The following is a 22,605-nucleotide window of genomic DNA, read 5'->3' as shown; positions in this document are numbered from 1 at the left end:
ATTTGTTTGTACCAAACAAATACCAATGAAACACTCAATGAAAGCTTTCTGACCAAGTTATTTAAAAGCACAACCCCGCGCTCGTTCAGCAATCCCTGTACTCCTTAGTTGTCCTTTAACTGGCAGCAATGATGGAGTACAGTAGAGAAGCCTCATGCGCAGATCTCTGGAAAGAGAGGGAGGGCGGGAGAAGCTAAAATCCTAGCATCACTACTTGTTGTGATTCTGTTTAGCTGCTGGCACTTGAAGTGCCCTCAGAAAATCCCATGATTCTGGGCTGTTCCTTTAGATCAAACTTGGGCTTTGCCCCTGCTAAGGTGTAGATGTTCCTAAGAAGGGCAACATATCAGACCTTGCACTTATACCACAGCGTGAATGGAAGGATGATGGGAATGGGGGCAGGAAGGTATAGTCACCACACTCTGCTCTGTGTCCTGGTGCTTCACCTCAATTTTCAAAATGATCCTTCTGGAAAGTACTCCTGTCTTCATCTTACACTGAAGGAAAGGAAACTCAGAGGTGCTAAGTAACCTTCCAGGGGAAGGAGGGCCAGATTTCCAGACAGGTCTACACAACAGGGGCTCTCCACTAGCTCACACAGCTGCTCTCTCTATGGAAACGTCCAGAAGACAGAAAATACAAAAGGACAACAGCGCGGCCGTATGCAAAGATCAAACTCTGACCCACAGCCTGCAGCACCCAGCCCAGGAGACCAACCCACTCTCTGCAGTAACCACCCGGGAGGTGAAGCCATGATGATCTCAAGCATCCTGTCCAAGAAGGCAAATAAACCCTGTAGCAGCTGGCCCCAAATGGCCAGGACTCGATGAATAACTGAGAGCTTCCTTAATTTTTGCCCCCCACCTGCAACACCTCCAACTTAGGACCACCTGGAGAATAGTAATATGTGCTCTCTTAGACAGGATGCCCAATTTCTAGTCAGCCCACCTGTAGCTTGCCTTCACCAGCAGCCTCTGCTGGGGTTATACCTGAGGCCTTTCCCTTTTTTCCCACCAAGGAGCTTTCTGGGTCTTCCACCTGCCCTCGAGCCAGATGAAGGGATGGTGCTTAAGGCTCCCACTACCACCAGCTCTGAACGAATAGGCCCTGCTTGCTCCCATCTGAGTGGTCTTTCTCTCCCCAGCGTGCCAGCTACAGGTGGCCTGTGGAGGCTTGGGGTTGGCGGGAAGGGCTGCCACAGACGGGTGTCTCACAGTGTGTCGCAGGAGGCCGGGACCCTCAGAGAGGGTCCCCCTAGCAACGTGGCAGGGAGGCCCTTCCCTCTCTCTGTCACCCCCACCGGGGAGGGGGCCGCAGGGAGGTGCGGGGGACACGTCACTCCGTGAACATTGTAGGGAATGGGGTCTCTAAGAGGTGTCATGGGCAAGTCTGTCCGCCCCCAGCTGGGATCCCGAGGGGGCCTTGCCTCCAGGGGAGCTGGGGTCAGGATAGGGCCTGGGGCGGGAAGCCAGGCATTTCCAACTTTTGGGTTGGAAACTCTACAGCACATATGACAAATGTCCTTGCACCATCTGTTGGCCCCCAACTGAACTACAAGTCTCTGCTAATAAAATCTTGGTTTGGTAATGGGCTTAAATCTTTACCTCATTTAATAACTTGGTTGGAATGACCGAAAGGCCCCACGTAAGAGCCAGGTGCTGTAGGGAGAAACTCAGAGGAAAGACTGATCTCTGGGGATCCCTGGCTGGCTCAGCAGTTGGGCTCCTGCCTTCAGCCCAGGGCATGATCCTGGAGACCCGGGATCCAGTCCCACATCGGGCTCCCTGCATGGAGCCTGCTTCTCCCTCTGCCTGTGTCTCATGAATAAATAAATAAAATCTTAAAAAAAAAAAAAAAAGACTGATCTCCAGAAAGAAGAGACAGAAACGCAAGAGGGGAGCCTGAAGACCCCACCATAGGCCACCAGGCTGGTTCCAGAGACTGGGGAGGGCGCTCGTGGGTGGCCAGGCATGGAGCCAGCCCTCGGCATCTGTGGGTCAGCAGGACGGGGTGGATTCATGTGGGGTAACTGGCGTCACCACTCGGTCACCGGCCACCCCCTCCCTTTGCCCTGATACCCCGACCCACAGTATTCCTGGGCCCCTACTGGGAGTTCTGCTGGAACTCCGGTGTGTCGTCCCCCTTGGTGTCCCACTGGTTCTCTTTGGCTCATTGAATTGCTTTGTATGGTGAAAACCTGTAATAGTCCAAAAAAAAAAAAAAGTAACTACGGATACACTGTGTGACCCAGCCTGTGACCCGCTGCAGTCCCCAGTGTTCAGGTTCTCTTGAAGAACAGCTATGCTGTTTTGTTTTTTTTTTCCATGTTGGGTTGCATAACAGGATTTTTGAAATCCACCTACTATTTTCCTAAGTGAACGTTCAGCTATACTTGATTTAAATCAGGACACCTGCACTTTGGAAGTTTAGGTCAAGGGAGAGGGTGAGGCAGAAAGAAAACTTGAGGAGGGGGGGCAGCCAGGGTGGCTCAGAGGTTTAGCGCAGCCTTCAGCCCAGGGCCTGATCCTGGAGACCCGGGATCCGGATCAAGTCCCATGTCAGGCTCCCTGCAGGGAGCCTGCTTCTTCCTCTGCCTGTGTCTCTGCCTCTCTCTCATTCTGTGTGTCTCTCATGAATAAATAAATAAAATCTTTGAAGAAAAAAAAACAAACAAAAAGCTTGGGGGGCGGCAGTGTTCGGGGAAGCATGCCTCTCTGTGTCCACCTTGGTGGCTCGCTGACACCAGATCACCCCTCCCCCTCCATCCACAGGTGACCACAGAGATCCCGCGTCTGTATCCGTGCTCGGTCACTGATCTGTCCCACTGCATCCTGTTACGAGCTGATTATCGTATCTAAGCCCACACAGGAGAGGTTTCTTCTGAGAAATGCCATTAGATCAGAAGTGGGAAGTGGATCTGAATATTAAATAAGCACTCTCCCTCCATTAGGCACAGCAGAGGGTATCAGACCAACTGCCTCTCTGCCTGCTTTTTTGTTCTATGCAGCACTTAGAAAGAGTTGATGTTCAGCATGCTGCTACATTAAAAAAATCATTCTAAAATAAAGTGCCACTTAAAAGAATTTCATAGATAAAGAATTATGTAACTGTCCCTTATGGCCCAGGAAGGAAAGAAATTATCAGTAGATGGCTCTCTTCCCCTCACCGCGACTGATTGGCTCTATTTAACACTTTGAATTTCTTTGTACAACAGAAACTCCTAATAACCATAAAAAGAAGGACATTCCCTCATGTTTCAGGAAGGCCACATAAGTCAATTACAGCCTATCTGAACTGGACTTTGGAATTTGCAGCGGATGCAGACCTTAATGCCACTAGGGAAAAAGTGCTGTTTTTTGTTTTTCATTTGTTCTAGGAGGAACCTTAATATTCCGTATTCCAACAAACTGCTCCAAATGGGGGTAAAAAAACAAACAACTCTTAACATTATAAACAGAACTATATTTCACAAGTGGGTTTTTGCTCTTTAGGGAGAAAGCTGTCTGGAAGTCGGACTTGGGTGATGTCCCCCTGGAAGCTCCTTTGTGCTGCCTTGTCCCTCTGTCCTCCTCTGTGATCTGTGGGTGCTGGGTTGTGCTGTGTCATATGGGTGCTTAAGACCCTGGTCTCCCCACGAGGCTACGAGTCGTCGAGGATGACCTTGTATGTAACAGAACTGGGCATGTAGGAGGTGCCACGAACCGTGACTGAATTAGCAACGATAGCCCAGGACACAGAGCTGACAGTCTTTTGAGCAGACCATTTGCTCTGCCCTCAAACAGCTGATTGATTTGCAACTCATACCCCTTTTTTGATAAGCTGGCTTTGGTCTTGTTCTAGGTTTCCTTCTTGGGGAGCTGTGGGCTTCTGGTCTGTCTACATTGGCCTCTGAGGCTGACCAGCCCCTGGGGGCTCAGGTAAGGTGAGGACCCAGCACTCCCGGGCATCAGCACCCGCCTTCCCATTCTGTCCTGCTCCATCTCGTGGGCCCTCATTCACTTTCTGGGTCTTGCTCTGCTCATTCAAAGTGGTGACTTTTGTGTCTACAGATCCTGGTAGCTGGCCTACCTCTGCTTAATGGTCTTTCCTCTAAAGAAGAAATGCAATCTGGGTCTAAGTTCATCTGATGATCCTGACTTGACCTGATGCCTCTTACTGAGAAGCCACTTGTGGGGAAAGGAGAATCAGAAATTCAGGGCCTGGCCTTCCAGATGGAGCATGTGTGGAGATGCAAAACTGTACTCTCCTGATGCTCCTAGAAGCTTCTGCAAAACACAGTCGCTTCTTTGAAATTAAGTTGAAGGTTCCATACTGTGGCTTGCCATTTATTTTTACAATGATGTTCTTTCAAACTATAAAACAACAATTCATTAGAATTATACCATCAGAAATTCCTCACCCACTGCTGTGAGGTAAGAATTGCTGATGCCTGGATCCTGGGTAAGCTATTCCCCTCACCTCCATGTTTTAAAGCCACTTTAATCAAAACTTTAAAAAAAAAAATCTGATGCTGCCCTTATAACTGTGAGAAACAAACAGCGTCCATTGTTTTAATGTGGACAGTTTTTGGCGGTCAAATGACAGCTCCTAAGTTTCATGATGAATATACTTCTTTTAAAAAAAGATAAACTTTTGTTTTCTTCATGCCTCTTTACAGTCTCCCATGATGGCATAATTCATAAAATGCAGCTTCTAGTATTGACTTATGAAGCACTTTGATGGTTGGACATAAAAGGAACAATCTTCTTCCCATCCCACACTGCTATATCCTGCCACGTAAACTTTCTTTATGTTCTCAAACCATCAGTCCTGTCCGGTAAGCACCCCAGGTCTCTGCTACATCCTGGGGGCTGTACTGTGAGTACTTCTGGGCTCTTTCTGTGGCTCTATGACGAACAGGGAAACCGAGTTGCCAAGTGTGAACTCCAAGCAGGTTGCAGGATGCTTCTGCAGGTGGTCTGCATCCAGGATCTAGAGTAGCATTACGCATTTATGTGTAAACACATGACACCCTCTAAGCAATTAAGTTCCTACCTTCCTTGTGCTCTCACTAATAACACATCCTGAGGAAGGGGGATGCCCATCATCTTGCTAGACTTCTGTGTGAACTCTAATTATGGTATTATGAACCCTTGCTGTGGCCATTCACCACATAGCACACGCACACTCACGCTGCTGTTTCTTTTGTAGACTTATGTCCTTTTCTTTGACCACACTGTGAATTTCTCCTGGGCTGAGATGGTCTCCTTCTACCCCTTGGAGTCTCCGTATTACCCAGAGAAACACCTGCCACATAGTAGGCTCTCAAAGAAATGTTTATGGTTGGTGAGAAGTAGATGTGATTCAATGAATAAAGCAACCTTTTCCCTTGTAGCTCAGGGTATGGGTAGAATTGCTTTTGTTTTCCTCTTATGCCAAATATCCTCTTCCTGAGTTTTTCCTGGGAGACTTTTAGGTCATATTTCATTTCCTGGGAGAGAAAACTCACTTTTCAGCTGTAGAAAAAAAAATACACTGAGTGAATGCCAATCCAAGCTACAGGGACGCAGGCCTTCTCTAGGTCTCTTCTGCTAGGTTTATAGAGGGGCAGCCCCAGTGGCGCAGCGGTTTAGTGCCACCTGCAGCCCGGGGTGTGATCCCGGAGACCCGGGTTTGAGTCCCATGTTGGGCTCCCTGCATGGAGCCTGCTTCTCCCTCTGCCTGTGTCTCTGCCCTCTCTCTCTCTCTCTCTCTCTGAATAAGTAAATAAATAAATCTTAAAAAAAAAGAGGAGCTGGTGGGATGCTTGCAGTGTCACTTGTCCTTCTGGGGGCAGGGCTGATGGGGGGAGGAGGGAAATATCCTGTCTCGCTTCGGTGGCATCAGGTGTGGCACCTTTGACAGCAGCAATGTCATGATGCTACGGCTGGTTCTGAGCAAGACACAGAGACCAGGCAGCCCTACAGAGCAGATGCAGAGCGGCCTGGAGGTAGAGGGCATACAAGCCGCTCCCTGGCACTGGGAGGTGCTGGACTGCAATGTGAGTCCAACATCCTTCTTAGTAGGGAAAAAGTTACCCCCTAGTACTGCAGAGGGAAATATCTTCAAGTGGTCCTTTCTAATTCATAAACCACAGTTTTCAATAACAGGACACTATCTTTCCTGCTTTGGACTTGAGGTCTGATGCTCGTGGCCCTGAGCTCCTCCTCTTGGGATCCTAATTCAGGGGTAAGAATCTCTCTCTTTTTCTATTATGGGAATTAAAAAAAAAGATTTAATTTTTTAGAACAGTTTTATATTGACAGCAAAGTTGACTGGAGAGCACAGAGATTTCCCATGTACCCACTACCTACCCCGCAGCACCCCCACTACCAGCATTCCGCACTCTGTTACCAACGCAGCCACACATGTTACAGCTGATGAGCCAACACTGATGCGTCTTTACTCTCCAAAGTCCATAGTTTGTATTAGGGCTTATCCTTGGTGTTGTACAGTCCATGGGCTTGGACAAATGGATAAGGATGTGCAGCCACCAGTATCATACAGAGTCATTTAACTGCCTTAAAATTCCTCTGCGCTTTACCTGCTCATCCTCAGTAAAGGAATTTTAAAACACTAGGGGGCAGTTTTCACCAGATTCCCAAACACAATTAGAGTCACTGCTTTAGCTGACAATCTGATTCTCTCTTTTTCAGTTAAAGAGTTTGTCTCAGTTTGAAACCAACTAAACAAAGTAACTAAGTATTAATAAATTGAGACATGCAGTAAAGTATTCTGGGTGCTGTGGGGGTAAAGAACAATCATTCAGGGTTCTTTGTTTATTCTAATTGCTTTATGTCGTGGGGTTTTGACAATCTTCCCGTTATCTTTCAAGGTCAAGAGTGGATTTTAGGTCCTAATAGTTTGGTCTTACTTTTGAAGATGCTTATGCTTGGAAACTTTTCTTTTTAAAAAAAGATTTTATTTATTTATTCATGAGAGAGAGAGAGAGAGAGAGAGAGAGAGAGAGAGAGGCAGAGACACAGGCAGAGGGAGAAGCAGGCTCCCTGTGGGAAGCTGGATTCAGAACTCGATCCCGGGACCCAGGATCACAACCTGAGCCAAAGGCAGACGCTCAACCACTGAGCCACCTGTGTGTCCCTGCCTGCTTGGAAACTTTTCATAGACTGAACTAGCTAGAGAATTTGCTTGATCTCTTGGTCTCAATTCAATTGAACCATCTGCTTGCTAGTGAAGATTCACTATAAATTGCACACACGTCTGACAGTGTGTCAGAGGACACTGTGTCAGAGGACAGTTATGGAAGTAGAGGGTAGGGAGGCTGGCCCACACACCTGGACGCTGGACGGCAGACTCATGGCCAGTGCCAAGCCAGCCAGTGCACTCTCAGGAACCCTTGTGAGTGGAAAGATCTGGTAATTCCTCTCTTGTCCTCTTTCTCTTCACCTGCAGGAATCAACCACCTGTATACTTTCTGCTGTTTCATTTTGATCCTTCCCAACTGTTTCGTTAAGAGCCACTCTGAAAGGTGTGGTCTCTTCTCTTCTGGCCTCCCCAGAATGGGTTCGGTGACAGCTTCACGATTCCCATGTCCGGTGCTCTTCAGCCTCCGGTGCCACCTTTGCACAAACTGGCAAACACCGTCCTTATCCCAGAACTCCCAGCTGAAACTCCTGGCTCTTTCCCTCTTTGCGAAACTCCTTCTTTCTTGGCTTCTCCCAGTGGTCTTTGTTGTTCTTTATACCTTTCCTTCTGCAGCACTCTTCTGAGAGATGGGGGCTCTGTGTTTCTGTCCTGGGCCCTCTTCTTACTGAGCACATTCTCCTGGAGTGGCCTGTCCCCTCCTCCAGGGCCTGTTGCCAGCGGGTTAGTCCTGCGTGTCTATCTCCAGCTCAGTATGCGCTGTGGTTTCCAGACCCTCAGTAAGTGCCCATCTGTTTCCCTGACGATGCCCACAGGCTTCTCATGGGTGGCTCACCTTCAACAGAGCCAAAATGGAACTCCTTGTTCTTTTACTCCACCTGCCCTTCTTCTTCTAAATCCCTCATTGTGGGGATGTTATTGCCTTCTTGCCCAAGAGAGAAAGCTAAGAGTTCATTGAGACTCCTTTTCCCCCTACTTTGCACCATTTTCTCAGTCACCAGATCCAGTGGACTCCATTCTGCCTTTCTTCTTTGTCATTACTACATCGGCCTGCATTCACCTCTTCACGTCTCTTGACTGGACCACTGCAACTGTTTCCAGCTGGCCATTTGCCAGGTTGGTGCAGCAAAGCCAGACTGCCTGGGTTTGAATCCTGGCTCCATCCGAGGGTAACTGCGTGAGCCTGGAATGGGATTAACTTTTTTAGGTTGGGTGATATCACGTTACCATTTAGTTTACAATTTAGAGTATGGGTGTCACAGAGAGAAATGGTTCAGCTGCGTACAGAGTTCAGAGACTGTGCCAATTTATGGAGTGTTCACCATGTGCTATGCTCTACATCAAGTAAGTTTACATATAACTTTTTCAATTAATTTCACTTAATCTTCTTAGTAAGCATGTGGCCTCAGGATTACTATTGATAAGGAGACTGAAGCCCCAATCTAAGGTTGCAGAGTTGGTAAATGGGTATGCTGGAATTTCAAACAAAGTCTGTCTGATTCCAATGCTTTGTTCTTCACCAGTACGCATCTTCTAGTGGATCATCAGTATATCCTCACGTTGTGAGAGGACTCATAAAAACAGTTATATGTTCTACCGACACACTTAGCCACAGTAGATGACATTCAGTTTGAGTCATTTTCAGGGCCAGTACTAATCATCCGTATGAACACGAGTGGGTTTGCAAGCTGTTATGGACCAAACCGTGTCCCATCAAAAGTCGGATGTTGAAGCCATGATCCCCAGTGTGACTATTTGGAGATAGGGTCTGTAGGAGGTAATTAAGGTTAAATGAGTCCAAAAGGGTGGAGCCCTAATCCAATAGGGTTGGTGCCCTGATAAGAAGAGGAAGGGAGACCTCCTGCTATGAGAGGACACATGAGAAGCTGGCCATCTGCAAGCCAGCAACAGCCTTCAACAGACAATGAATCCTGCTGGACCTCCATCCTGGCCTTTCCAGTCTCTGTAAAGTGTGAGAAAATCAATTTCTGTGGCTTGAGCCACCCCGTCTGTAGTATTATCACGGCCAGAACTAACTAAGACCCAAGTCAAAGGAAACAGCTTTGACCGAGTGTTCTGACCTTCCAGTGTTTTGACGGGTCAAAGAACAGTTTGAATTCTGGGGATGAAATGCAGCTTCGAATAAACAATGGCAGCATCAGGCCTGTAAGACTGTAGGTAATAGATAATACATTAAAATGACACAGAACTTGTGACTAAAATGTCACAGTGGCACAGCCTCCCCTTCCAAGGCTGTAAGGAAGGATGACACTTTTGTGACTTCAGGAATGTGAAGCCACAGCCAGAGTATCTGGGACTCCCACTGACTTTAAGAGCCACGGTGCTATAGGAGGCGGGGGCAAAATGAAGGTGGCGAGTTGATGAGGATGTGACCCACTTGTCCACACAGATGGAGTGAACCGCACAACTCAAAAACTGCTGTCTTGGCCACTGTATACATTACCACGAATTAAGAAGAAGAAGAAAAAAGACATTTATTTGAAAAAAACAAGCGATGAAAACCCCACAGGGAAGAACATTCCATGTTTTGTCAGTGCACCAAGCACTTCCTCTTGCAGCATCTACAGACACAGACTGAGGTCATTCTGGTTTATACTAACAGCCAAATGCAAAAGAAAAACAGCAAATGCCCCAAAGAGATTGCTTCCGTCTTGAAAGATGTATTCCTGGCAGGGAAGTATCAATCACACAAAAATACAACAGGAAATAGTTTTTGTTTTTTGTTTTTCTAGCCAACCAACATTTATTTTTCCAGTCAACACTTGCACAGATGTTACTGTCCACGTCCTGACCCTAGTAGAGTGGGGGGGGGGGGGAGATCCCACCACACTAGGATCATCCATGGCCCCTAGAGAGCAGTCTCTTTAAACCTTCCTAGGATAGTAAGAAAGCCCTTCACCCCAACAGGATGGAGCTGCTGCTCACTAATGCAGTGCTGGTGCACGTGCTGTGGGATTCCCGCTCTCCTCCCTTCTCAGGGAAGGTTGGGATGAAGTAGGGCAAGGATGCAGTGGAGTTTTTGTGAGCTACACTTACCTAAGCACATAACCACTGGCCCGACCTACCACCCCAGGTTTAGTCTGCACCACCCAGGCAAGAGCTTCCTTGAAGCTTAGCCATGACCTGCTAGGAAGGAGGAGGTGGCAAAGAGCACAGAGTGAGCTGCAAAAGACAGGACACAGCCAGGAAATAAAGCAGAGAAGGACATGGGACAGGAGAGGAAAAGGATAAAGTACCCAAACTAAACCACCAGTGGGACACAAGGACAGAGCAGCACAGGTCCTTGAGGATAGGAGGAAAATAGAAAGGGCTAGACCACCAGGGCTTGAGGCATAGTGGAATGAGAAGAGAGATGAGGCAGGGAGGCAAGTGCAGGGTGGGAAGGACTTCCCTTAGCCCTGTTCACATCCACTAACCCAAGTGTAAAATTATTTACAAATAGTCGAATAAAGTAAAAAACATTTTTTACTTTATTCCAACCCACAATTGAAAATTTTAAAATTGAATAATAATCTGGGAAAATAATAATATCAAATGAATAGGTGGTAGATGACGGTGCTTCCCCAGTAGGAATGTGGTGAATTCACATTCAGGGAATTCAGATCACAGTCCATAGAAGTCGTGGAAGTCAAGGACATCTGCTATATTATAACCCCGTGAGCTCAGTGGTAGACAAATTCACTCAAAGAATGGTGAATGTAGCTTTGCCTGCTGTGAGATGAAATATTTTGATCCTACACCCAGTTTTGTCAACCGTGCTTCTACAGGCTGCCCCTGGAGCCCAGAGAGGTCTGTGTCACTGGGGATAGAGATTAGAAATAACACTGGTGGCCTGTGGACTGCATCGGGCACAGAGAGTGTGTTTTAGTAATTTGAGCCAATGCTTTAAAAATAAGTTGGGGGATCCCTGGGTGGCGCAGCGGTTTGGCGCCTGCCTTTGGCCCAGGGCGCGATCCTGGAGACCTGGGATCGAATCCCATATCGGGCTCCCGGTGCATGGAGCCTGCTTCTCCCTCTGCCTGTGTCTCTGCCTCTCTCTCTCTGTGACTATCATAAAATAAAAATAAAAAAAATTTTAAAAAAAATAAAAATAAAAAATAAAAATAAGTTGGTGTCAGATGAAAATTGGCATTTCCTTTATTTATTTGAGAGCGAGTGTGAGAGAGAGTATGAGCACGCAGAGGGAGCCAGAGAAGCAGGCTCCCCGCTGAGCAGGAAGCCGGCTGGGACTCTATCCTAGGATGAGCAGGATCATGACCTGCGCTGAAGGCTGGCTCTTGACCCCAAAAATGGGCATTTCCATCTTGTTCTGGAAATTCAGAAGGGCAACACTGGGCTTGCACACTTGCAAGGCAACAATGAGCTGAAGCTAGGACACAACTGTTCCTTTAGATAATAGCTCTCTCTCTGAAACCTCAACCTAAACTGTGCTCCCCTGTCCCCCATTCATAAGCTGAAGCCCTAACTCCCAAAGTGGCTGTATTTGGAGACAGGGCCCTCAGGGGGGCTCTTCAGGTTAAGTGGGGTTATAATGGGGGATCCTAACCTGATGTGTCCCTCCTCCCCTGGGCACAGGTGTACAGAGGAAAGGCCATGTGAGGACCTGGAAGAAGGTGGCTGTCTGCAAGCCAGGAGAAGAGGTCTCAGGGAAACCAATCCTGCTGGGCCTCACGCTTGTACTTCCAGCCTCCAGAACCGTGAGCAAATCAATGGCTGTTGTTTCATCCGCTCAGTCTGTGGCACTCTACGAGGGCAGGTCAAGCCTACTATTATACAGCTCATGCTCTGGAGGAGAGAGTTCTCTGGGAGTTCCTCCCCATGACCCACCCTACAGACCTGTCATCTGACCACTTCTCTGACACCATTGCCTCCCCATTCCTACTACACTGCTCTAGCTTGGACTTCTGGATCCCTCCAGGATCTGCAGCCTTTTAACTGGGGCTTCAGTCTTATCTCCACCCCACCTCTGCACCCCTTTAAAATCCAGCCACCCTGAGCTAGAAAGAATGCTCCATCTAAAAGTTAAAACAGAACCACATCATTCTGGCCATTAAGCCCTCACGGCCACAGTGGCTCCCACCAGACTCTTTTGCTTCTAGCACCAATAGCACTAAGTCCAGCACAGGAAACAAAGTTCAGGTCATCGGGATGGACCCATGGGGGTGCTGGCATGCATCAAAGCACCCATGAAGCCGTGTGGACTGTAACAAAGTGCCAAACAAGAGATGCAAATAGAATTCAATATGGAGATAAGGGAGTTACACATTTATTCCCACAGGAGGACTCTGGGTGTGTCTCCTAGAGAAGATACTGTCATGGAAGATGGGACAGCCTTGGACAAGTGGACACGGAGTACGGAACGGCCGTAAAGTGCATGCATCCTTCTTGAGCCTGTGAGTTCTCCAATGTACATTCCAGAATAAATAAGTGAATGGGGTCAGTGAGCAAGACAAATGCCTACTCAACATAATGGCAGCCGAAGCAAACATTTGAAGACATGAATGGTCAGTAAATTCAAAGATTTCCAGCTAAATCCATTCTAAATCCTAACAAAACCAAGAACCTTTCTCAGTTTAATTCAAATCTATATAAAATCCGATAAACAATGTCAACCTGACACAACAGTATGTGTTTTAATGTTGATGTCATCAGGCGAAAGATACCATATACTTTTCCCCTAAAGAGTGAGTCAATGTCATTTCCAATATGATGTTGATATACAAGCTATATTAGGCTATGAGATAATGTCTTTAAAGAGGGTAGTCATTTAACATGTGTCACCAGGAGTCTGCTCTTTGGAGCACACCATTCCCTTCTTTAGATATTATCTCCCAGTTCCTTTTCAAAAACCACAAGTCTATTAATTTTTACATATGTCAAACATGTTCTGCTTCACATATTCTTTTTTTTTTAATGAGTTTATTTGTGAGAGAGCGAGCATGAGCAGGCAGGAAGGGCAGAGGGAGAGGGACAAGCAGGCTCCCCACCCAGCAGGGAGCGCATTTGAGACTCCATCCCAGGACCCTGAGACCATGGCCTGAACTGAAGGCAGATGCTCAACCAACTGAGCCACCCAGGTGCCCCTTCACATATTCATTTTTTTTAAGATTTATTTATTTATTCATGATAGACGGTGGGGGGGGGGAGGGCAGACACAGGAGGAGGGAGAAGCAGGCTCCATGCCAGGAGCCCGATGTGGGACTCAATCCCGGGACTCCAGGATTGCACCCTGGGCCAAAGGCAGGCGCTAAACCGCTGAGCCACCCAGAGATCCCTCTTTTTTTTTTTTTTTTTTAATTCTGTTCAACACTATCACTTTAAAACAGCACCATGTTGCCACAACTCTAGACCTTATTCATTTTATTCGTCCTTCATTTCTTGAGACCACAATCCTTCCCTTTTCAAGTTATTTTTGTCTGATGTACTTAAAAATTTTGGCTTGAGTAATTGCAAATTAATCTCTTTCCAGAAAAATAAGTGGGTAGGAGCATACTCCGAGCACCTGCATTTTTGAAGAACTGTTTCACCCTATATATAATAGTTTGAGGTATGAGGTCGTAAGATTATACTTCTGTATTTTCACACCTCTGAAAACACTGCTCTGTCATGCTGTAGAAGTTGGCACTGTAGATGAGAACTCTGCTTCTCATCTCGTCCTCTTCCCTTTTTGGGCGAGCTGCTTGCCTATTAATCTTTTTCTTCTTTGCTTCTCCCCCCCAACTCCCCTTTCCCTTTCCAACTGAAGACTTAATTGGTTCTCTAAACGTTATATACAAACTCCCTTCATTTACACCCAGGTGTCTTACTCAGGTCATGGAATGGGTTCTTTTCCTATGCATAACAGAGCACGGAGGTAAACTGTAATCTTCCTTATATCTCACAAAATTTGGGTCAAAGCCCACATATTAAATGTTGTTGTTGTTTGCCTTAAAATCTAAAAGGCAACAAGCAGCGTCGGGAACTCATGATTTTTTTTTTTTTTGCTTTTTTTTATTCTACAGTACAGTGCATAGAAAACTGCTCTGCTTGCTGCAGCGCAAGCCCTGAGGAAATCCTCGCAAACCAAGCAGTCGCTGGTGACTCGGTGCCCACCTTCCCGCCGGCAGCCGGCACCGCGCACAGCTCTCGGGAGCCGCCCGGCTCTCCCGCTTCTGCTTCTGCGCGAGAAGCAAACGTTCTGAGAAGAGCAGGGCCGGAGCTACTCACTGCGGCAGAACCGCCGCCCCAGCAGCCGCTGAAGTTGCTGCTCTGAAGGGAACAAGCCACACCTACCGCCCGCTCTGCCCTAATTCTGTGATGGGAACGAGAGCCTTGAGGCCGCGCCGAAAGGTCGTACCGTCTCCCGCCACTTGTGCGCCGAAGACAAAGTGCGGGGCGACTACAGCTGCGGGAGACGAGGGGTCTGCGTGGCCGTCCCCGGGATCGCAGCCTGGGGACGCAACGCGCCCGAGGGCCGACGTGCCCAGAGAAGCTCATTCATTACGAATAAACGGGCAATCGGCCCAAATCACCAGGCGCGGAAAGCAGCAAGATCGCCCGGGAATGTGTTCTCGGCCACATCGCGGAAGTCAGTGTCGTCGGTGGAGCAACCGTCGCAGCCACGACTCCGCCCCCCCCCCCCGGGGCCCGCGCCCGGCGCCCCGCACCTACCCAGCAGCAGGAGCCGGTGCGTCTGCTGCAGGTCGCGCTTCTGCTCGCGAAGCATGCGGTCGATGCTCCTGCTGACCTTCCTGGCCTCGCGCTCCGCCTCGCGCTCCTCCGCCCGCTGCTGCTCCGGACGCCGTCGCCGCTCCTCCTTCGGGGCGGCCCGGGGGCGCGCGCACGCCGGGCTCCCGCCGGGGCCCCGAGGCAGCGGGGTCTGCGCCGCCACTCCCCCCAGCGCCGTCGGGCCCCGGGCGGGGGCGGGGGCCGGGGCCGGGCCGGGGCCGGGGTCTGGCGCGGCCGCGCGTCCTCCGCAGGCGCTTCCGCGGCGGCGCGGGCCCCGTCCTCCGGGTCGCCGAAGAGCAGCGGCCGCAGGCTGTAGCACAGACCCATGTGGACGCGGGGCTCAGGCCGGGGCCCAGGCGGAGGGGCGGGAGGGGGCTACACCCGGACCCCGCGCGGCGCTGCCGCTCACTCGTTGCGGGCTGGGGGCGCGGCGGGCCTGGGCGGGGGTCCACGGCCCCTCACTGTCCCGGAGGGCCATTTTGCATTTTCCGCCGGGTGCAGGGGGTGGTGGCCGCCTGGGCTGCCGATCACCTGATAACGCGGCGAGCCGGCCGCGCCGACGGCCTCCGCGAGTCCGGCCCACCGTTACCGTAAATACCGTCTCCGCGAGCCCGGCCCTGTTACCGTAAACACCTTCTCCGCGAGGTCCGTCCCCCGTTACCGTAAGTACCGTCTCCGCGAGCCCGACCCCGGTACCGTAAATGCCGCCGCGAGGTCCGTCCCCGGTACCGTAAATACCGCCCTCGGTGGTGCCCCCGTGATAGCACCGCGCCGCGTGGCCCAGCCTCCAAGGCGGTGGTACCGCCTCGCGCCCGGGCCTTCCATACCGTCAATACGGTTGCCCGAGCCCACTCGCAGCTGCGGGCAGTGCCGCAGTGGCGGCGCTGCTGCCGTCACCACCCAGAGCTGCCATTGCAGCACTTAAAACAACCACCGTGGCTTCGATCTGGGATGGTGGTAAATATGAACGGGAAACCTAATAAAGGGGTAGAGATGGTAGCTTTCAGGTCTTGAATTGCCGGATCTATTACCTGCAGAGAGCACCGCACCTTGCCTCTCCTTTTTCACTTACACGCTGGACTTGTCTGCACGCTTTTGATCCTTGATTCTGTTATGGCTTTGATCTTGACAAAATCTCCAGGGGGTCCATGACATCATTTTTAACAATTACAATTATTAAACATTGCAAAGAAGAACATGTAATTGTCATACACTTTTTTATTTGCTAAAACAAATATATGAAATTGCACTCTGTATCCTGTTTTTTAATCCACAGTATAGGGCAGAGAGGAGCAGAGGCATATTTCTCCAGGCCTCCTATGGATACAGACCCACCAGAGATCTCCACCATCTCCATTATTTCCCACTTAACATCCTTCATCTTTGATAGCTTTTAAGAACTGTGTTATACAGCAAAGAAACAAACAATCCAATCATGAAATGGGCAAAGGACACGAAGAGAAATCTCACAGAGGAAGACATAGACATGGCCAACGTGCACATGAGAAAATGCTCTGCATCACTTGCCATCAGGGAAATACAAAACCACAATGAGATACCACCTCACACCAGTGAGAATGGGGAAAATCAACAAGGCAGGAAACCACAAATGTTGGAGAGGATGCGGAGAAAAGGGAAACCCTCCTGCACTGTTGATGGGAATGTGAACTGGTGCAGCCACTCTGGAAAACTGTGTGGAGGATCCTCAAAGAGTTAAAAATAGACCTGCCCTACGACCCAGCAATTGCTGGGGATTTACCCCAAAGATGCAGATGCAATGAAACGCCGGGACACCTGCACCCCGATGTTTCTAGCAGCCATGTCCACAATAGCCAAACTGTGGAAGGAGCCTCGGTGTCCATCGAAAGATGAATGGATAAAGAAGATGTGGTCTATGTATACAATGGAATATTACTCAGCCATTAGAAATGACAAATACCCACCATTTGCTTCAACGTGGATGGAACTGGAGGGTATTATGCTGAGTGAAGTAAGTCAATCGGAGAAAGACAAACAGTGTATGTTCTCATTCATTTGGGGAATATGAATAATAGTGAAAGGGACTATAAGGGAAGGGAGAAGAAATGTGTGGGAAATATCAGAAAGGGAGACAGAACATAAAGACTCCTAACTCTGGGAAACGAACTAGGGGTGGTGGAGGGGGAGGAGGGCGGGGGGTGGGGGTGAATGGGTGACGGGCACTGAGGGGGACACTTGATGGGATGAGCACTGGGTGTTATTCTGTATGTTGGTAAATTGAACACCAATAAAATTAATTTATTAAAAAAAAGAACTGTGTTATAAACACGTTCCTTAATTTCTAGCACAATGACATGAAATATTACAACTGTTTAATATATCTAATATAAATCTGACTAATAGCATCACATTGGTCTGTTTAATGCAACACCGCACGTAATAAGGGTACACTGTACCAGTTGGCCCTTGGTTTTTATATTACATTTGATTACATTTTTATTTTATTATTTTTAAAATCTATTTTGAAAGATAACTTATTTCTTTTATGTACAGAAAATTCAACAGCATCCACTCAGCCCAGTTTCCCAGCCAGTTGTTTAGCCTTTACCTTCTCCAACTTGGCAATGTGATCCAGACCCGGGACATTGCCTCCCCAGTGATGGTGGATCTCATCATATCTGTCGTTGTAATTGGTCCTGATGGCTGCCATCAGCTCAGTCAGAGCTTCTTTGTCTTCTTGTGTGGAGGCAGCAGTGGTGCAGGTCTTCCTGTGGAGCAGGCCCCGAGAACCTGGCCTTCCCCCTGTTAATGCAGTAGAGAACCCCCTGGGCAGGCCGGAAGACAGTGGGATCCACATCATGTGGACTCACTACCATCTGAGCCTTCTTGTTTTCCACAGAGATGGTGGCAGTATTAACCCCAGCTTGAAGGACAGGCGGCCTCTTAGTGGGGACATTCCCTTTGCCAGCAGCTTTCTTCTCAGCCCAAATCAATCTCTGCTTCTTCTCTCGCTTCCTCTCTGGTCTGTACTTGTGAGCCTGCTTAAGCAGGTGACTAGCTTTTTGGCAGCCCTGGTGAACTAGTTAACCATGGGAGGCATTTTTAGATATTTATAGAGAATAGCCCTTTGCCACCACAGCCGGATGTAGCAGGGTCATTTCACAAAGCAGATGAGGTCCCTTTAGGGCTGGATGTCCTGTCTGATGCCAAAATTCTTGGGCCTTTTCTCAAACGGGACTGATCACCTTCTTGGCCCCTTGCTGCTTCACAACAGCAGGAGCAGGGGCCACCTTCTTCCCCTTCCCCTTCTTTCCTTTTGGCATCTTGGATGTCTGGAGGAGAAAGATACATTTTGATTATATTTTAAAAAAAATATTTGAGAGAGAGAGAGAGAGAAAGATCAGGAGGGGAAGGGCAGGGGGAGAAGCAGACACTGAGCAGGGAGCCTGAGGGGGCTCAATCCCAGGACTCTGGGGGTCAGGACATGAGCCGAAGGTAGACACTTAACTGAGACACCCAGGCTTCTGATTACATTTTAAGAAGGACATTGGAGATCTAGATTACATTTATTTTAGGTCCCTGTTAATAACAAATACCATGTAATGTTTTGAACCTAACATTATCCCCCAAGTTTGCCAAAATTAGCTGCACTTGTAGGTTTTTGAGGAGTAGAATGAAGGACTATAGGAAATCTAACTTGAGAAAACAGAAAAAGCTATTAAGCATCACTGTGATTTTCAGTATTCATTCGCCTGCCCATCCTCCATTTATCCATTCACTTATTTAGTATTTATCAAGCACCAACAAAATGCTAAGCATTCTGGTTGGTATCCTTTGAAGCAAAAGACAGGAGTCTTTGTGGTATTCATATACTAGTGAAGCAGAAATATGTTCAATCAAATACAAGGATGCCTGGGTGGCTCAGTGGTTGAGCGTCTGCCTTTGGCTCAGGGCGTGATCCTGGGGTTCTGGAATCAGGTCCTACAGTGGGCTCCCTGCACGGAGCCTGCTTTTCCCTCTGCCTGTGTCTCTGCCTCTCTCTCTCTCTTTCTCTATATCTCTCACAAATGAATAAATAATATCTTTTAAAAAGTCATATGTACACAAATTAGTACATTTATTATGTATTTCAATTATGCAAATGCTGTGAAGAGAAGGAACAGGGTTCTCTAAGAAGGCCCAACTTAAATTGGGGAGGGAGGCAAAGAAAAGGGAAACAATAATTCAAAGGGATACACACACCTCTAAGTTTATAGTTAGCATCAGTTACAATGGCTGAGATATGGAAGCAACCCAAGTGTTCATTGATAGATGGATAAGGAAGCTGTAATATATATGTGTATATATATATATATAAAATACATATATGTATATTATAATTTATACACACAATATGTATATATATTACAATAGTATTAATACTATATAATACAATTATATTGTTAATATATAGTATTATATATACACACCCACACATATACACAATGAAATATTACAACAAGGATGGACCTAGAGGGTATTATGCTAAGTGAAATAAATCAGAGAAAGACAAATACCATGCAGTTTCACTCATGTGGAATTTAAGAAACAAAACAAATGAACAAAGAAGAGACACAGGCAAAAAAACAGACTCTTAAATACAGAGAACTGGTGTTTGCTTGAAGAGAGATGGGTATGAAGGGATAGGTGAAATAGGTGATGAAAATTAAAGAGTACACTTATCATGATAAGCACTGAGTAATGTATAGAATTGTTAAGTCATTATATTGTACACCTGAAACTAGTATGACACTGTATGTTAATTACACTTCAATAAAAAAAAATTGGTAGGGGAAGAAGTTTGTGTGTGATACAGGGAAGACCTTTCAGAGGAAGGGATATTTGAACTGGGAAGAATATATACCAATTCCTTTCCTGTTATAACTTATTAGACTTCAAGAAATGGATGACATTTTATATATTAAAGCCTGGTGAATATAGAAACAAATATAGTATAGATTTTATTTCTTAATTAAATAATAGTATAGTATTAATATAGTATTAATTTTATTTTTAATTAATTAATTTGAGAGTGAGACTGCTAGAACAACTGGGGTAAGGGGTAGAGGGGGAGGGAGAGGAAGATGGAAAGGGAAAGGGAGAGAGAGAGAGAGAGAGACAGAGAAAGAGAGAGAAAGAATCTCTCAAGAACACTCCAGGAAGAGCATGGAGACTGACTGGGGTGCAGTCTCACAACCATGAGATCATGACCTGAGCTGAAATCAAAAGTTGGATGCTTAACTGACTGAGCCACCCAGGTGCCCCTATTATAGATTTTTTAAAGTATGTAAATTACTATGTATCTAGATGAGAATTCACTCACCTTTACTTAAAAGTTACTTAAAAGAGTTTACTTAAAAGAGATAGAAGACAATGTTTTTATTAGTACCCAATATTATAAATTGAAAATAATTCTTAAAATCCTATTAAAAGAATCCAAGGAAGGTTTGTTGTGCTCATTTTGCGCATATTTCAATTTCTTTCAATTACAAATTATACAAAATTGGATTATGTCTTCTTTGCATAGGATAAATTAGAATAAAATATTTAATATTTATATATCACTTTAGTTAAATTTAGTGTTTTCTCTTTAACCAGTATGATTTTTAATTCATGAAAATTGGGTCATGTAAGCAAGCAATTTATAAAGTCAAAGAATGATTATGAACTGGAAAACGGAAATCATGAGGGGACTCTAAAGTAAATGTAAACTTATAGCATGTTAATTTAAGGTATAATTTTGTATTTAATTGTAACTGATGTCAATAGGATTATGTCAGTCTAAATCCATTTTCCTTTGAACTTCCTAAGAGCAATCAGAATTGGATATAGTGAAAGGTTTTGCATGGAAATCCTGGTCAGTTGATGAAAGTGGCATTTTATTATTGCACATTTTTGCAAATTTTCATATTGTTTAATTGGAAACTTAAGTAAAAATTGTAGAAATAGTTAAGACCAATTTAGCTTCTTTCTCTCCAGTTGGAACTATATTTGAATAGTATGATGTGTAGTTAAAGAGAATTGATTAAACAATGATACATTCTCAAGAATGCAATAATAATGTATCCATTAAAAATGAAAGAGGGCTAATTTTATATAATGCAGGATTTCTCAACCTTGGCACTATTGACTTTTGTGGCTAGATAATTTGTTGTGGTGGGGAGGTGTCCTGTGTATTGTAGGATGTTTAGCAGCATCCTTGGCCTCTACCCAGTGGCACTCGTCCTCAATAATGACAACAACAACAAAATATCTCCAGATATACCAAATATGCCCCTATGCAAAATGGCCCCTAGTTCAAAATCATGGTTGAGCAGGGTAGCTCAGCTGGACTAATCAGTTAAAAAATATATTTGTATCTCCTGTTTTAATGTACTGGAGAGTAACAAGAGCAAGTCTACCCTGGAAAAATACATGCTGTGGGTAAGATTTGTGACTTTAAGGCTTTTTGCTTGAGGACACTCTCCAATTTGTAATCAGTGGGCAGCAGAAAGCCACAATATTACCAGCAAGACCAGCTACACAATTTGTGAGGACCAGTGCAAAATAAAAGTCCAGTGTCCATTGTTGAAAATTTAGGAATTTCAAGACAATGATAACAGAATATTAAAACAGGCATGAAGTCATGTATGACTTTGCAGGTAATATGGCCATGAAGCTGGGCCTACTTATTGGCTTGAGATATCAGAGAATAGAATTTGGAGCTGGGGAAACAGCCAAAAAATTACTAGTGGAATCATAGAAGGGAGAGAACATTAGAAATGTGAGCCACACAAATCTGTCTGTAAGATCCACTCAAATCTTTGGCTAACAACTAACAACAACAACAACAACAAAAAACCAACTAACAACAATGCAGGAGGAGATTGGGGGCCTGACCAAAACACCTAAAAAATATAAAGGGACAGAACAAAGATTTCATGGTTTCTTTCTTTAAGACAGATTTTGAGTTCAGCTACCTTAAGTGGTTTATAGAACAACAACAACAACAAAAAGCATTCATTAGAGTGATATAACAAAAAATAAAGTAATATAAATTGATGCCTAGATAAACCAGATGTAGCAATTAGCAGACAAGGGCTTTAAAGTAGTGATCACAAATATGTTTAGAGTTAAAAGAAGGTAGATACATAAGGAATGAACCCATGGATAATCTTTTTTTTTAAAGATTTATTCATTTATTCATTCATTATTTATTTATTCATTCAGAGAGAGTGAGAGAGAGGCAGAGACACAGGCAGAGGGAGAAGCAGGCTCCATGCAGGAAGCCCGACGTGCGATTCGATCCCGGGTCTCCAGGATCACACTCCAGGCTGCAGGCAGCGCTAAACCGCTGTGCCACGAGGGCTGCCCAAACCCATGGATAATCTAAACAGAGAATTTGAAACAGTAAAAGAGAAGCAAATGGAAATATAAAAACTCAGAAGTATAACTGAAATTAAAAAAAATCACTGTATGTGCTTACCAGTGGGTTGAAGATAGAAAAAGAACAAGTTGGTGAAATTAAAAATAGATCAATAGAAATGATCCAATGTGAAGAACAGAAAGGAAAAAACTGAAGAAAAATTAACAGATTCTCTGAGGCCTGTTGATCAATATTATGTGGTTTAAACAAAGTGCAATTAGAGTCCTAGAAATAGATGAGAAAAAAATTGGCATAGAAACAATAATCAAAGAAGTAATGGCTCCAAACTTCTGATATTTGATGAGACAATGTTAACTTACAAATCCAAAGAA

At 46.0% G+C, this 22,605-nt stretch overlaps 1 protein-coding gene and 1 pseudogene across 1 annotated transcript in view; both read right to left on the bottom strand.

Moving 5' to 3' along the window:
• GNAL (G protein subunit alpha L) overlaps nucleotides 1-15,525 on the bottom strand; it is a 142,638-nt gene extending 127,113 nt beyond the window's left edge. The window contains 2 exon segments of the mRNA XM_055323572.1: nucleotides 14,794-15,082; nucleotides 15,085-15,525. Of these exon segments, the coding sequence (XP_055179547.1) occupies nucleotides 14,794-15,082; nucleotides 15,085-15,177 (382 nt within the window). The 5' untranslated portion in view covers nucleotides 15,178-15,525.
• Nucleotides 15,526-17,401: 1,876 nt separating this feature from the next.
• Nucleotides 17,402-18,152, bottom strand: LOC129508627 (60S ribosomal protein L7a-like; annotated as a pseudogene).
• Nucleotides 18,153-22,605: the final 4,453 nt, after the last annotated feature.

This window comes from Nyctereutes procyonoides, unplaced genomic scaffold, assembly GCF_905146905.1.
Source record: "Nyctereutes procyonoides isolate TBG_1078 unplaced genomic scaffold, NYPRO_anot_genome, whole genome shotgun sequence".
Lineage (NCBI taxonomy): Eukaryota > Metazoa > Chordata > Mammalia > Carnivora > Canidae > Nyctereutes > Nyctereutes procyonoides.
This window is presented reverse-complemented; position numbering and strand designations above follow the sequence as displayed.